The following is an 18,162-nucleotide window of genomic DNA, read 5'->3' on the forward strand; positions in this document are numbered from 1 at the left end:
GGATCTGGTGGGACCATAACTCATTGCAGACTTATCTCAATAATGATATGATTCCCAGAGGTCTCCGTATCCATAAAAGAGTGACTTCACAATATGATCAAACCTTTCAAGATAAATGGAATAATATTTTGTCTCAATGTTCCTTGAATCTTATTAAACTAATTTTGCAAGAGGAAGAGAAAGACTTGGTCGATATAAAAAAGGAAATTAAAGACCTACAAACTGCAGCTAATGTTTTTTCTGGTAACAAGCATTTTGGCAAATTACAGGAGAATATCTCAAATAACCTTGCAAAATTAGAGGAACACATTACAGAGATGAAGAAAAAGAAATTTATCAGAGACAAAGATGACTATGCTAATAATCAAGTATACAGCTGGAATAAGAGATCTTTTTCCTACAAAAGAAAATCATCTATGAGAAACAAAGTTTCATTTGCCGGTTCCAGCTTTCTCTCAGAGCACACAGTTTCCAATGCTTCAGATGATTTCTCTGATACATCCAATGCCTCTACCTCCACTTCTGTGGGAAATAACCAGTGGTTTCCCAACCACAGCAATAAAAACCGCAAGCGTGCAAAAAACGACGAAGGGGAGGCAAGAAACACAGGAAGAAAATACCATACTCGGAGTCTGAAGAATTGGTGAGTGTTCCAATCTGGAATATATCCAGTTATATATTGTCACAAACACAAATTAATGTTTTATCGAAGGGATTGGGGTTTTCCCCATCCAGAGACTTTGATATATTTAATACTCTATGTGACATTAATAAATTTGTGAGGAACCTTACAGTCAAATGTCACTTTGACAAAAGCAATGAGATATGTGCCCCTACAGTCTCAACTTCCCAAGTGATCTCACAAGATTTTCTGACTTTGCAAGAACAGACTGTGTTATGGGATTTGAGACATTTAGAGAAAAATGCCAATGAGGATGTTATATGTCTTAATAATTCATTTGCAACACCTAACCCTGCCTTTTACCCATTGCAATCAAGACCGCACATTCTGGATTCATTCCAGGAATTGATTGAATCTGAACTTTTGGAGCTGGAGAGACATACTACAAATATTACAAATGTGTCTCATAATTTGTCTAGTAGTGAGCGGAAAGCACTAAAAGATTTACGGAACAACAAAGATCTAATGATAAGACAATCAGATAAAGGAGGGGCTTTGGTCATTATGAACTCTGGACTTTATAAGAAATTGAATTTCATAGATCTTTCTAACGATCACATGTATTTGGAACTTATGTCTGATCCTACAGAAAAATATAAGTCTGAGTTATTGTCTATTTTGAATGAGGGTTTAACTATTAATGCAATTGATGGTAAACTTAAAGACTATTTATTTGTGAATCATCCTGTGGTCCCGGTGTATCATTCCTTACCTAAAACACATAAGGGGTTATTTCCACCTCCCCTTAGACCCATAATAGCGGGTATTGGGGGTCTCAATGAAAAGCTGGGTGAGTGGGTCGACCATTATTTGCAGCCGCTGGTCAGACTCATCCCTAGCTACATTAGAGATTCCAAATCGATTATTTCCCTTTTTGATAATATGGAATGGAAAAAAGAATACACCTGGATCACAGTAGATGTTATTGGTTTGTACCCGGCAATACCTCATGATGTAGCCATTAATTGTTTGGAATATTTTTTGAACAGTCTCAGCAATTATAACCCTTCTATTGTCGAATTTTTGCTAATTGCGGTCAAGTATCTCCTCAGTCACAATTATTTTTCATTTGATAAACGTTTTTTTTTTGCAGCGGAGTGGTGTTAGCATGGGAGCGGTTTTCTCACCCTCCCTTGCTAACATTGTTATGGCGGTTTGGGAAGAGAGGTTTTTATACAGTACTAATTCACCTTTTTTTAGTGATATTTTGTGGCTGGGGAGATACATAGATGACATGTTACTCGTATGGAGGAGCACAGAATCCAGAGCTGAGGAATTGTTTTCATATTTGGATAATAATGAGTTCAATCTGAAATTCACACACAATCTACATAAAACAAAAATTAATTTTTTGGATATTGAATTCTCCATCAAAGATAACAGAGTATGTATTTCTCCATTTAGGAAACCTCTGGCCACTAATAACACACTGAATGCATCTTCCTGCCATCCTAAACATGTTCTGAGAAATATTCCAGTGGGAGAATTGATCCGTACTAAGAGAAATAGTTCCAGCCCAGCTACATACAAAAAAGAGGCACAAAGGGTTAAAGACAGACTCAGAGCACGAGATTATCCTGGGTGGGTATTAGACAGAGCAGAGCATATAGTTGATAGAGTAAATAGAGTAGACCTCCTTGCCGACAAATCTAAACAGAGGGACAACGATAATTGTTTTATTACCTTCTCTACGCAATTCAGTGATCAATTTGACAGTATAAAAAATATCATAAAAAAATACTTACCTCTGCTGAACCAAGATCTGAGATTGAAGGAAATCATGAGCAAGAATGCAGTTAGATTTGTTGCCAGAAAGGCTCCCACTTTGCAGAGTATTTTGTCTCCTAGCACATTTGTCTCCGCACGGCCGGTCAGATCTACCACGTGGTTAGAAGTCAAAGGTTTTTTTAAGTGCGGTGCCGCTAAATGTAAATGCTGCAGTTTTGTTAGCAAGAGTGATACCTTTGTATCTTTCCACAATGGTAATAGCTTTAACATTAATACTTTCATTAACTGTAATAGTGATCATGTGGTATATCTGATAGAGTGTGAACAATGCCAGATTCAGTACGTAGGCTGTACAGTGGGGCCACTTAAAAAACGTATACGCAAGCACATGTCCGATTCAGTGAACGCTAATACCATTGGTATCTCTGCGGTATCTAGACATTTTGCCACAGTCCACAAGGGCAATTTGGCAGCTTTTAAATTCAAGGGTATACAGAAGGTTTTTAAACCATTGAGAGGAGGCGACTATAGGAGAAAGCTACTTAATCATGAAAGTCGGTGGATTTTTATGTTGGATACCCGCCTCCCAAAGGGATTAAATAGCAGACATGATTTGATCTTATGCTATTGAGGTTTTTGAAAAAAAGAGAGAAATTTAACCTTTTTTTTTTTTTTTTTTTTTTTTTTGGCTGACAACTGCGAGACTAATACAACAGCACTTTACACTTCCATTGTATGAGCGTGGTTGATTTGTTGTTGTAGATCTCAACACTGATATTTCTGTCGCTCATTAATATTGATATGTGTTCTGTTTGAGCCTTACATATACGGGTAGGCCTCGGCTGACAACTGCGAGACATTATAAATTTTTTTTTTTTTTTTTTTTTTTTTTTTCTCTCTCTCTCTTCTTATACCTGTGGGCAGTGTCCTTTTTATATGTCTTGCTTCCTATAATGTGTTTTGACAAACGAATGTGATTATCTACATCTATAAAGTGGGGTTTTATTGTGTCTATTGATTTTCATGTCCATTTATGGGAAAAAAAAGAAAGAAAAAAAGATATGTATATTTATCTATATATAGGATTTTCATACCTAGATGTTAATTGATATATATATATTTTTTTCTGTATTTTATCTGGATGGATACCTATGTAATTTAAGGTTAGATAAATACTTCATGGTCTTTTTGTACTTTCCTCTTGTGAATTTGTGATTTTACCTGAGCAGTGTATACTCCCCTATATAATTAATTTATTGAGAACATGTGAGTTACTTCGCTGCTCAAGAAAAACATTTATAAATATCCTCTTAATCTTGTACTGACTATGACCTGAGGAAGGCGTTCCGCCGAAACGCGTAGTAGTATACATCTGCCATGCATCAGTGTAAACAAGCCGGTGTCTTTACTTGAGAAATGGATATATATTTTTAATCGAGTTGATATAAATAAAGAAGCATTTTTATTTATCCCTTTGGAGTCCAGCTGGATTTTTCCACTGCTTTCTTCTACAAGCTAATATTGGTCCGAGTAGAATGGGAATTTTTTATTGCACTCCACTCGCACCGATTTTCATGCCATGTGGCTTAGGCCTAAGTGAAGATGTCTCTGGAGCCACATCCACTTCTCAGACAGGATGTACTTCTTTTGGTCTTTCAAAACACTTCAGAGTCAACCATTGTGGTGATATCAGTTCATTAAAAGTACAGGGAGTTGAGAGGGTTAATAGACCATATAGAGGTGGAGACTGGCAGAAAATGTTGCTTGCTAGGGAGGTGTATTGTATTCTTAAACTAAATGCCCGTTATCCAGGGGCCTTAATTTTCGCTCTGATCTGTTATATATCTATTGATATTGTATATATTATACACTGTTTCTTCAATTTTCATGATGTTGTTTTTAATATATGTTCATATGGTACTACTTTATGTAGATCCGGCTCAGTAACAAGATGGATTAGCCTTTATAGCCATCTTTGCTTTCATTTGTTACTATGTTGCCTATGAATAAGGAGCTTTTTTTGTCTCTCCGACATGCGTAAGGCTTAACTGCACATGTATCCATGTTTTAATTGTTGGAATAAATAGAAATGTTTTCCTTCGGTGCTGGATTTTTTCCTCCCCTCCCTTGGATTGAATTTGTCTATACAGACTGCCCCTCCCCACCTTCTTTCCCCCATACTGTGTTCACAGAAAGTTCCCTTTCCCCACCTTCTGTCTCCATGGATACTGCCCCTTCCCCACCTTCTGTCCCCCCCATACTGTGTCCACAGATAGTTCCCTCTCCCCAGCCTCTCTTCCCCATACTGTATCTATACATACTGCCCCCTCCCCACCCTCATACAATGCCATAGATATCTCACCCCTCACGCTTTAATGTTCCTCCTCCGTGTCTTCAGCTCCACACTGGAGCACTTATCATCAGCGCTCTCTGCCGCCTCAGAGCTGAGGCCCTGATTTCCGGGTCAGCAGTGTGATCAGCTGACATGATCACACTGATGTCGCTCTGACCCGGAAGTTAGCGCCGCGCTCACCGCTTCAATTGTCCTCTGAAAGATACAAGGACAATTGATCAGTGGGACCCAGCCTGCTGCAGTTTCTGAGTGCGGCTGTCATCTTGACAGCTGCGCTCAGAGAATGGCTGGCTCGCACTACGGGGCGGCAAACGCAGCCCCCGGGGAGACTTTCACATCAGATGGCTAAACAGCGCCCCCCTGACAGTTGCTCCCGGGGCAAATGCCCCGCCAGCCCCCCCTAGATATGCCTCTGGTGTAGGTTTCTCATTATATGAGCTGTATGACAGACAAACCTAATCTTCTGCATGAGTCCATGTGGAGGAAGAGGCAGCACAGCTGAGCTTAGCAGTGTCACATTACAACATTACAAACAAGCTCACCTCCTCTGTGATCTCTGCTGTAGTGGCCCCCCCCCCCCACTGCCTATCCATAGCTGAAAGCTTATATGTGTCTGTATTTTCTGCTCACAGCATCGTGAAACCACTCTGCAAGGCGATCAGAGCAGGCTGTTATTACATCTCACACAAAAGTAGCCTGTTCTATGCTATTTTGGGGGCATATTCTTTTTTTTGCTGTGTTGCTGCCAGCTTACATATGGGTAACAGCATACAGGGGGAAGAAGTACACACCCCCACGGGAAACCTATCTTATAACACCACCTTGGATTTTACAAAACATTTCTCTGAAGAAGTCCCTTTCAGACTGTTTGGGACATCTGGAAGAATCCGTTTGGAGAAAAAAATGTAAGCGCCACCAGGAGTCCTGTATCAAGCCAACAGTAAAGCATCCTAAGACCATTCATGTGTGGGGTTTCTCTTTCTCCAATGCAGTGGGCTGTCTCAAATTTTTCCTTAGAACACTGCAGTGATTTGTATGGTATCAAAACATCGAAGAGACTCTTCGCCGAATGATCCAGGTACAATTACTGATGAAGAATGCGGTTTCCAGCATGATGGAGCACCATGTCACCAGACAAAAGTGTTATCCAAGAGGTTCAGTAAACACAACATATTGGTTCCATGGACAGCAAACTCCCCAGATCTGAATCTTATTGAGAACCTATGGTCAAACTTTTGGTCACAACTGTACAAAACGCCTAAAATTAACCCCTTCACCTCTGAGCCTGGTTTTCACCTTCCTGACCAGGCCACTTTTTTCAATATTAACCAGTCTTACTTTGAGGTTATAACTCTGGAAAGCTTCAATGGATCCCAGTGAGTCTGAGACTTTTTTTGTGACATATTGTACTTCAAGTAAGTGGTAAATTTAGGAAGATATCTTGCATTTATTTTTTTAAAATACTGGATATTTTGCAAAAATTTTGAAAATTTCGCAATTTTCACACTTTGAACTTTTATACCCTTAAACAGAGAGTTATGTCACACAAAATAGTTAATAATATTTCCCATATCTCTACTTTACATCAGCACTATTTTTGAAACAATGTTTTTGTTATGAAGTTAGAAGGGTTAAAGGTTTATCGCCAATTTCTCATTTTTCCAACAAAATTTCCAAGTCAGTTTTTTTAGGGGCCACATCACATTTGTAATGACTTTAAGAGGCCTAAGGGACAGAAAATACCCCAAAGTGACCCCATTCTAAACCCCTCAAAGTGCTCAAAGCCACACCCAAGACGTTTATTAACCCTTCAGGTGTTTTACAGGAACTAAAGCAATGTGGAAGAAAAAAGGAAAATTTTACTTTTTCCTCACAAAAATGTTACTTTAGCAACAAATTTTGCATATTGACAAGGGTAACAGGAGAAAATGCACCATACAATTTATTGGGCAATTTAACCTGAGTACACTGATTTCCCATATGTGGTAGAAAACTACTATTTGGGTGCACGACAGGGTTCGGAAGGGAAGGAGCGCCATTTGACTTTTTAAACACAGAATTTACAGAATTTGAGTCATGTTGTTTTAGCCTCACATTTTGAATTTTCACAAGGGAATCAGGAGAAAATACACCATACAATTTGTTGTGCAATTTCTGCTGACTACACCAATACACAATGTGGTGGAAAACTACTGTTTGGGCACTTGGCAGGTCTCAGAAGGAGCACAATTTGAATTTGGGAGCACCATTTTGACTGGAATAGATTGCGGACAACATGTCACATTTGAAGAGCCCTTGAGATGAAAACCAGCAGAAACCTCCCACAAGTGACCCCAATTTACAAACTGTACTCCTCAACGAATGAATCTAGGCATGTAGTGAGAATATTGACTCCACCGTTATTGAAGAAAAAATAATTACAATTTTAGCACTAAAATCTTGTCGTTTTAAACTCACATTTCCAATTTTCACAAGTGGCATAGGTAAAAAAAAAAGCCCCATAATTTCACAATTTCTCCTGAATGTGGCAATACCCCATGTGACTGCATACTACTGTTTGGCTCGGGAGGGATGGAGCTCCATTTGTGGAGCACAGGTTAGCCTAGAATAGTTTGCAGAATCCATTTGCAGAGCCCCTAAGTGCCAGAGCAGCAAAAAAACCTCAGGTGACCACATTTTGGAAATTACACCCCTCTGGGAATCCATCTACGGGTGTAGTGACAATTTTGTCTCTGGAAAACACCCATGAAGTCAAATGCAGTGAGTGTTACAAAATTAAAAATTACAAATAAGCCCTTGTAGTGCTCGTACATTGTGCCCAGCTCATGCTTCTGGAGACACACACCCAGTACATTAAGTAGACCTCCTCACTATAACAATGCCAAACATGTGGCGGTTAACTGTGGTTTAGACACGCTGTGATGCCCAGAAGGGAGGGGGGCATTTTGGAGTGCAGATTGTGTTGGTTTTCTGTCTGTGGGGGAGCCATATTGCTTTTCCAGGGCCTTTTTGCTACCAGTAATGTTGAATCACCCTATTTTTACCCATTAACAGATGACAGACCTGAGTGGGGAATTTCAGTGGGTTGAGTTGACTGCTATTGGTAGCAATTTGGGGTACAGAACATTTTGGAACAGATCCCATTTATCATGTGCTTTATGCTGAGCACTTACATCGGGGTTTTCTTCTACATCATCAAAATACGTGATTCAAGTGAAACCTCTGAAAGATCCATTTATTAATGAGGCAGCAGAGTTACCCTGGACTCTGTTTGGCCTCTGTTTAGTGGTGTCCTACTTTTCAAAAATGCACAAACCTGTGCACTTTTTTGCACTCCTAAAAAGTTGGTACACCTCTGGACCACAGGACAGATGGGAGTTCAAAGTGACTCCCTCTGCCTCATTACAGTGAATTTTCAGTTGGGAATTTTGTCTGAATCTCATTTTCCAGAGATTTACACATAATTCCTGATGTAAGTACTCAGCGTAGAGTACAGGATAAATATGAGCCAAGCCTTTCTGCGATCATTGAAAGGCAGAATGAACAAATCAATAGTCGAACAATTGGTTATATTACTATTTTTACGCCATTCAACTTGCGGTATAAGTGATAAAGCAGCTTTATTCCTCAGGTCAGTATGATTACAGCAATACCAGCTTTAGAGTTTTATTTTTGGGGGATTTATCTACTATTTTTACAAAATGAAAGTTTTTTGCATCACCAAATTTCGAAGGCTATATTTTTTTTTATTTTTCTGCTGACAGCGGTGTGAGGACTTATCTTTTTGTGGGATGAGTTGGAGTTTTTATTGGTACCATTTTGGGCCACTATGTTTTTTTTTTATCAATTTCTATTGCTTTTTGTGAAGCAGAATCATAAAACACCTGTTTTCTTTGGGTCAGTATGATTACCACATTTGCATTGGTTTTTTTTTTTACGTTTTGCCACTTTTACACTATAAAAACTATTTAATATAAAAAATTGTTTTTGCATTGCTATATTCTGAGGGCTATAGCTTTTTTTATTTCACTCCTGATGAAGCTGTATTATGGTTTGTTTTCTGCGGGACAAGATGATGTTTTCAGATATACCTTTTTTTATTTACATGCAACTTTTTGATCGCGTTTTATTCCACTTTTTTGGGTGGTATGATGAAAAAGCATAGTTTTTGCTGTGTTTTTTTATGGTGTTCACTGAGGGGGTTAAATAGTGTGAAAGTTTTATAAATTGGGTCGTTGCGGATGCAGCAATATCAAATGTGTACTTTTGTTTTATTTACATAAATATATTTATTGGTATAATGTGTTTTTCATTTTTTTGCTCTTTATTTTGTTTAAATATTTTTTTTTTTTTAAAAAAAAAAACAAAACAAAACAACTTTTTTACTTAGTCCCTATATGGGACATTATCTTTTTTTTCATTGATCGATGGTATAATCCATTCTACCTGTTAGTTTTGCACTGACAGAAGCGTCTTACACCCTGCTCCTGGTATGGTCAAAGAGGACTGCTGTAGCTGAGTCACCTAGAGGTCATCATGAAGACCTCGGGGTGCCATGGCAATGATAGGGCCACCGTGATCATGTCGCGGGAGTCCCACTCGCTTGGGAGAGGAGCGCACTCCTCTCTCACCATCCTCAATGCTGCGATCGCCATTGTTCACAGTATTTAGAGGGTTAAACAGCCAAGGAGGGGGATGATGCAAGCACCACTCCTGTTTGTCAGAGTTGGGTCTCGGCTTTCACATAGGCCGAACTCCCGGAAGTGATCGTGTGGGCACAGCTCCTGTGCCCGCAAGAAAGTATGACTTAACCCATATGTCTTCGGTCGGGAACACCTGAAGGAGTTAAGGGGATTGTGCGGTCTAAAATAAAAAAGACTGCAGTCATACAGGACGGGTTTGGGAGTTCCATGTTTCCATGGAGTCCAGTGGCAGCAAACCAGGCAGTCTATTTTCAGGAGTAAGCCATATTACATATATATATATATATATATATATATATATATATATATATATATATATATATATATATATATATATATGATATTTAACCCTGTATTGTTCAATTTACATTACTAATGATTTTTTTTGACATATCACTATCATGTGCCTCCCTTTTTCTAGCTCTTTTCTGGATATAAACATATGGGATGATGCACGTTGACCTATTTAACCACACATAATAGATGCCTTGATAAATTTTGGATTTACACCTTTAAATTAACCATTTTCACATCCTGCCACTAGACATATGACTACTTTCTCCCTCTCAGGAGTCCTCCATTAACTATTTCTTATCATGATGTCATTTTAAGATGTTTGTGTATGTATTTTTTGTACCATATAAATGTTTGAATATAGTACTCCTTGTGTAGTTTTTACATATATTTAAGTATTTTAATTGATGGAATTTATTCTAAACTATTAATTCGCAATATAGAAAGGGAATGATTAATACCGTAATTAACATGATTTAAACATATATCTTTGCCTTTTTAAAATCTGTGTTTTTTTGCATATTCTGTCTGACTGCAGACTTGTGAATCCTCCCAGGGTAGACACACTTGCGAGGATTCGTTGGTGACTACGCTGGGAATGGCGGTCCATTATACGTTATGCATACTGACGTACAGAACCTGACTAGTGGGCGTGTTGTGAGTCACACACAGTGACTGCAGACAACCCCTTTAATCCCACAGAAATGTTCTATAAGGAAAGGAAGTGAGCAGTTCAAGCGAAAACCACCCAATAAAGCAGCTGAAGCTGTTTTGCAGGGAGTCATTTTTTTACATTTGCTACAAACAGATCTGCAGGATTAATCAAAACATTTAGATGCAGATTTTACTGCACAAGAGGGACACTAGATACTGAACAAAGGTTCATATACTATTGCCACACAGACATGTGATACTGGATAATTTTCCTCTAAGTCTAATAATTTTTACTCCTTTTGATTTGGTTCTCTTTATCTACTTTTATGACAATTTGATGTAGTTATAGGTATGCAGAAATATGGAAAATTCTAAAGCTTTTGCAAACTGTTAAGCCACAATGTATGCCAAGCACTATTCCACAGCAGTGTGGGCCCCTTGTCTGCTAGGACTTCATACTGACATTTCTGGTTCATTGCTTTGAAACACAATAAGGCTTTTTACCTTCATGGATCCCATCTACGGTTGTCATCACATAATTATAATTCCAACAAATCAATGTTTAATATGAGTGAACATTGTGATGACTTAAAAGTCTTGATTTGTTCCTAAAATGTCTCCCACATATTGAACAAGAAAATGGTCTCTCCCCTGTGTGAATTAACTGATGCTGATGAAGAACTGATTTTCTTGTAAAGCATTTTCCACATTCTGAACATGAATAAGGCTTCTCCCCTGTGTGAGTTCTCTCATGTTTAACAAGATTTGATTTCTGGGTAAAACATTTCCCACAATCTGAACATGGAAATGGCTTCTCCCCTGTGTGAATTCTTTGATGAATCCGGAGTTTGGCTTTGCTAATAAAACATTTCCCACATTCAGAACAAGAAAACGGCTTCTCCCCTGTGTGAATTCTTTGATGTTCAACAAGATCTGATTTTTGTATGAAACATTTCTCACATTCTGAACAAGGAAATGGTTTGACCCCGATGTGACTTCTCAGATGATCCCGGAGTTTGTCTTTTGTTATAAAAAACTTCTCACATTCAGAACATGAAAATGGTTTCTCCCCTGTGTGACTTCTATGATGATCCCCAAGTTTAGCTTTAGTAATAAAACATTTTCCACATTCTGAACATGGATATGGCCTCTCCCCTGAGTGAAATCTCTTATGTTTAACAAGTGAAGATTTCTGAGTAAAACATTTCCCACATTCAGAACATGAGTGTGGTTTCTCCCCTGTATGAATGCTCTGATGTTTAACAAGTGAAGGCTTCTGTGTAAAACATTTCCCACATTTGGAACAAGCATATGGTTTTTCCCCAGTGTGAATTATTTTATGTCTAGAAAGAATTGATTTCCGAGCAAAACATTTTCCACATTCTGAACACATAAAAGACTTCTCCTCTGTATGACTTCTTTCATGTTGATCAAGGCCTGATTTTCGGGTAAAGCACTTCCCACATTCTGAACAAGAGTATGGCTTCTCGCCTGTGTGAATTCTTATGTGTATAAAAAGATTTGAGTTTTTTGAAAACTGTTTTCCACATTCACAACATTGAAACATTTTACACCCTTTTTGACTTGTACTCAGAGTAAGTATCTGTGAATGACTTGGATAAAGTTTTTTGCGATTAGGACAGTTGTGTGATTTTTCTTTACTGTGGTTTTCCAAATGTACATTAGGGGTTATGAGATTTTCTCCCGAAAAGTGTTCTATGGTATGATTATCTTCTGCTTTATTATTTGGAATTACAAGAATGTGTTCCTTCCAGTTCCCAGAGGTATTATCTAATAGGAGGAAATGGTTTTCATTATTTTCTGTTTTGCCAATCAAAAAATATAAGTGAAACTAGACAAACAACAAAACAATAGGGCACTCTATGATGCAATCCATGTGATAGTAATATAGACATATGAGAAACAAAGTGTAATGCGCTCACCTATCAGAAATGTAACAAACAGGCAAAACTCTACCAAAATATGTAGAAAAAAAAAAGCAGTCAGCTGCTGCTCCCTGTGCTGACTGCTCGAGCCATTGAGAAAACAATACTGGAGAAAGAAGTATTGAAAGCAGTGAGAGCTGCTGTCATGAGGTTTAACGATTAGGTCAATGTAGAAAAGTAACTTTATTCCAGGCTACTTATATCAGCATCTCATAAGATACCGTCCAAACCTGATGAAGATACCTTTGCTGCTGAAATGCATAGTCTTAAATAAAGTTCCTTTTTAATACACATTGACCCAAAGTGACAAACCAGGTGACAGAAGAAAGTGTTCTCTCCCCAAAATACACACATACCCAATGCAGTCCGTGAGCTTCTGTAGCAAAGTCTGGCAGATGGAATTAGTATAAGCAATGTGGAAAAAGTTATAGAGCCGCCCCTACTATATGCTGAAGTGCACAACTGCCTTATATTAAAGGGAACTGGTCATAATACCCTCACGATTAGTCGCTGGCCTCATTAGCATAGTATAAAGAATCTTTAGAAACACTTTTTCTAAAGATCTCTTTATCTATGCTAGTGTATACAGGGACGGTTAGGCAGGGATTAGCAATATACACCCAGAACTGCTCGTGGTTCTGGATGCATATTACACCTGACAGGTTCCCGTTAAACATCCTTCTGCCCTTACATTTTGCTGCTAGGAAAAACCTGGTTACAAAATTCCTATTAACAGAAAGATGTGAAGTAATGCTAGATATTATGAAAGTTCCTCTTCAAAAGCTCCTGTATTCTGCTGAAGCCCCCCAGCACTATTATAGGAATTGCTCCAAAGATAAGTAAAAAAAGAAAAAAAGATAATTTATTCAGTCATGCTATATGCTAAATGTTTACTATACAGATGATTAGATGATTATTAAAAATCATCATTAATAAGAGAGGCTGCTGAAAAGTCTTTGGCTTTCTGATTTTTTTTTGTTTCTATGGTAACGAATGTTACATCACATGAAAGCCTTATGTGTCTAATATATGTTTTCAAAATTTTGTGTTTGTTGGTTATGGCAACAGTGTTCTACGCACGCAGGAAACAAAATGGCGGCATCTAAGACGATATTCACAGCAACTGAGAGCAAAGGAGTGACAAAATTCTTGTCCTTCAAGGAAAGTCCACGAAGGATATTCATGGTGATATGTCACAGACATTGGGGGATCAATGCCCTTCATATTCCACAGTTAAGAACTGGGTTGCCAAATTTAAAACGGGCCACTTCAGCACCAATGATGAGGAACGTCCTGGACGACCGAGAGTGGTTGTTGTTCTGGAGATCGTCGATGCTGTGCACAACCTCATACTGGAGAATTGACGAATTTCAGCTAAAGCAATAGCAGACATCATGGGGATTTCCGTGAATGTGTTTGTGTCATTATCCATGACAATTTGGACATGAGAAAGCTATCTGCAAAGTGGGTCCCCAAATGTTTGACAACAGATCACAGAAGCATGCGACTGAAAACTTCCCAGTCCATTTGTCAGCGTTTCCAGACTGATAAGAACTTACTGGATCAGCTAGTCACTATGGATGAGACCTGGATTTATTTGTATGACCCTGAAAACAAGGAGCAGTCAAAAGAGTGGAGGCACAGTGGTTGTCCTCATCCAAAGAAGTTCAGGGTGCAAAAATCAGCCACTAAGGCACCTGTATTCTGGGATAAGGAGGGCGTGCTGCTAGTGGACTACCTTCAAAAAGGTTCCACTATCATTGCAAGGTATTACGTTGAACTTTTGAACCATTTGAAGGCAGCTCTGAAGGCCAAAAGGCACGGCAAGTGGTCCAAAGGAATCTTGTTCCTACAAGACAACGCCTCTGCTCACTCTACACAAGCGACCACGGCAAAACTGGCAGAGCTGGGCTTCCAGCTGGTTGACCACCCACCTTTTTCAAAAGATCTAGTTCCCTCCGGCTATCATCTGTTTCTAAACCTGAAGAAAAACCTCAAGGGTACCAAATTTCACACCATTTCTGATACCATGGCTGCTACGGATGCCTAATTTGAGGCACCACCTGAAATCCTTCGTTTTGCTAGGCTTTCAAAACTTGGAATACCGTTGTAAGAAGTGTGAGAAAACAGGAAAAATGGGGTTCCACTAGTGAAGCCACAAAATGGCCGAAATAATGCAAAATAAATCAACCTCTTGAAATATCCAATCAAATTTTTATTATCAAAAATTACAGCCATAAGAGGGATAGAATACATTTTTAGATACAAGAAATATTTTAGAGAATCAGGTTAAAACCGGAAAAGACCAAAAACCGATCATCCCGAATAGTCAGCAGATGGGATGGTATAAAGGTGAAATCAAAATGAGATCAAAGGCACTGTCTAAGCCCAAACAATGGTTAAAATGCAAGATAGTGAATATCCTGAGGAAACCCTTCAGGGAAAAAGGTCAAAGACCGCTGGCAAAATTGACATAAATAAATCCAAATACATAGTGGGAATGCTCAATGTGAACTGCATATAATAGAGTACAATTAAATTAATATTATATTGTTAAGAAGAAAAAATGCAGATTAACAATGAGCAGACCCAGTTAAATGCCAGCAAAACAGACCACACCCCTAGGGGTTAAATCAGGCTCAAGTATAATGAAGATCAAACATTGTTAAAAGGCAGGACCAAGAAAACAATGCACATAAATACAAAAGGTATTAGTGCCCACGCTCATCAGCCCAAAATGGTTCACAGAGTATCAAAAAAATCAAATTTGAATTTGAAATCAATGAGCCATAAGCCAAAGACACTCACCCATCAATACTGATTGCTCGGCGTGGCGTGCTTCGACACGCACGTTTCGTGTTTGATCTTCATTATATTTGAGCCTGATTTAACCCCTTAAGGTGTGGTCTGTTTTGCTGGCATTTGACTGGATCTGCTATGTGAATCTGCATTTTTTCTTAACAATATAATATTAATTTAATTGTACTCGATTATATGCAGTTCACATTGAGCATTCCCACTATGTATTGGGATTTACTATGTCAATTTTGCCAGCGGTCTTTGACCTTTTTCCCTGAAGGGTTTCCTCAGGATATTCACTATCTTGCACTTTTTTTTTTAACTTCGTTTTATTAACAATTTCAAACATGGTACAACTGACATTTGCCATATAAAGATAGCTCAGTATATAGATAGTAATATTTAAATATAACAATAAACAGTCATATAAAGTCCATAATATCTTTAGCAGTTAAGATAGATAAGATAGAACAATGTTATTATCCATACTACTTATCATTTGCATATATATCTAATTTTATATTGAGCATAAGAACAGCTCTATCAGCATGACCATATTTTGAAAACAAGATAGAAAGAGGAATAGAAAAAGGAAGAAAGAAAGAACAACAACAGCCACATTGCATTATTATACCTCAATATACCATTGGACAGTGTTTCATATCCCAACATCTAACGGGAACCACCATTATCCGCATAATCTCCCTCAAACCTCCGCAAGTGTGTCTGGAGAAGAATTCCACAAACCCCAGATTTTGTTAAATTTTCCCGGGCACCCCCTATTATAATATACCACCCGCTCATAGACTATGGTTGCATTGACTAGTTTAACCCAGGACCGCACAGTTGGATTCGAATCTCCCATCCACCTCAGAGCTATTAATTTCCTAGCCAGAAACAATGCCTCTCTGAGGAATATTGTCATGTAATGATCCTAGGACTCTTCCTCCACCACCCCAAACAGGCATATCAAAGGGTCACACAAAACAGGAATCGACACAATCGATGTCAGCAGAGATGTCACTCCCCGCCAGTACGAAGATATATTGGGACAGCTCCAGATCATATGTATGAAATTTGCCCCTGAGAGATGACACCTCGGGCACTCTGATGTACGAGAACGGCCCATACTAAATAATCGAGTTGGAGTAAGGTATGCCTGGTGGACAATGTAGCATTGAATCAACTTATTATTAACCGAAGGGGATACCGCAGTCGGAGATTCCAATATCTCTTCCCATTCCTCTCCCTGTAGAGAGGGAATTAGAGATTTCCATCTATCCTGGGCTGGCAAGGGGTCCAACTCCAACCCCACCGACAACAGGTAAGTATATATAGCTGAGATGAGGCCTCGAGGTCCTTGTGATTTTAGAATAACTATCATAGGAAGTGATGATATCAATTTCCTCACTCCAATTTTCTGTATGTGGGATTGAATCGCTGTGCGAATCTGCAGGTATCTAAAAAACTGTGATCTTGGAACATTATATTCAATCTGGACTTGTTCAAAGGACTTGAAGGTTGTGGTTCCCGGGACAAAAAGATCACCTAAGTGGCCCAGAATTGCGCCGAGGGGTGATCTCTCAGAGTATGGAAGTAGCTATTCCCCCATAATGGGAGTTCCGGCACCACCCCTTCCAAGTGTACCACCCTCTTGGCTTGTCGCCAGACTAATCTTGCCAACCTGAGGAGGGGTAATTGCCGTGGTGTTCTCAGTCCTTCTGATTCGAGAAAACCCACTAAACAATCAGTCCCAGCCGCGTGTGCCAAGTGACTCTCAGAGTTTGGCAGCTGACATCCAGGCATCCAAGTCTCTAGTGCCCTAAGCTGTCCCGCGAGGTAGTAGAGGAAGAACTCCGGTAAAGCCATCCCTCCCAGTCTTTTGGATCTCTGTAAAATGGATAACCGAAGTTTGGGTCTGGATTTCCCCCATATGAAAGAAGTAGTAAGAGAGTTCAACATTGAGAAGAAGGATTTGGGTACTGATACTGCACTATGTTGTAGTGTATAACTAAGCTTTGGAAGTAATATCATTTTGATTAAATTTATTCTGCTAACCACTGACAGGGGTAGCTTGCTCCACAAGTTATATTTAAGTTTAACGTGCTCCAGAAGTGGTGTTATACTCGTCTGCAGGTCTAGTGTATGGTCTTTCTGTATGTGTATTCCCAGGTATTTAAAGCTAGTTACCACTTGCAAAGGTGACCTACCCTCCATTGAAATTCCAGACCCATGCATTAATGGCATCAAAGCCGACTTATCCCAGTTGATGCGTAGTCCCGAAAACTCCCCAAATGTATCTATAGTATCTATAACCACCGGTAGAGTCTCTTGCACTCGATCTAAGAAGACAACCATGTCATCCGCATACAATCCTATTTGATCTGTTCGGTCGGCTATAGTGATTCCAGTGATCTGTGGATGAGAGCGGATTCTAATTGCCAAAGCTTCAATAACTAGTGCAAACAATGCTGGAGACAGAGGGCATCCCTGTCTTGTGCCCCGATTCAATGCGAAGGGTGTAGACATAGCACCATTGACTAGTATCCTGGCTGTCGGGGACCTATACAACATATGAATCCAGTTACTGAATTTAGGCCCAAAAGCGAATCTCTGGAGGCAGGCAAATAAAAATGGGCATTCTACCGAGTCAAATGCCTTGGCCGCGTCCAGCGAGGCCAAGGCCCACTCGTTCTCTTGGACCAGTGTGCTATATTGCACTATGGACTGGACCCGTCCTATATTTATAGAGGTGTTTTTCCCAGGCATAAATCCGGTTTGATCTGGGTGAACTATACTCAATATGACTGAATTAAGCCTGGACGCCAGTATTTTGGTAAAGATCTTGTAATCCACGTTAACTCGGATATAGGACGGTATGAACCGCAGTCTAGTGGGTCTTTACCCTCCTTCCTCAGCACAACTATATGTGCTTCGTACAAGGAGGCAGGTAGAGAGTCGCCGGCTGAAAATTGTGAGAAAACCTCTAAAAGAATCGGGGCC

General features: G+C 39.2%; 1 protein-coding gene across 1 annotated transcript in view; it reads right to left on the bottom strand.

Moving 5' to 3' along the window:
- Positions 1–5,029: 5,029 nt before the first annotated feature.
- LOC142311245 (uncharacterized) overlaps positions 5,030–18,162 on the bottom strand; it is a 113,274-nt gene continuing 100,141 nt past the window's right edge. The window contains exon 11 of the mRNA XM_075349468.1: positions 5,030–12,205. Coding sequence (XP_075205583.1) covers positions 10,977–12,205 — 1,229 coding nt within the window. The 3' untranslated portion in view covers positions 5,030–10,976. The remainder of the gene's footprint in view (positions 12,206–18,162) is intronic.

This window comes from Anomaloglossus baeobatrachus, chromosome 5 (assembly GCF_048569485.1).
Source record: "Anomaloglossus baeobatrachus isolate aAnoBae1 chromosome 5, aAnoBae1.hap1, whole genome shotgun sequence".
Taxonomy (NCBI): Eukaryota; Metazoa; Chordata; class Amphibia; order Anura; family Aromobatidae; genus Anomaloglossus; species Anomaloglossus baeobatrachus.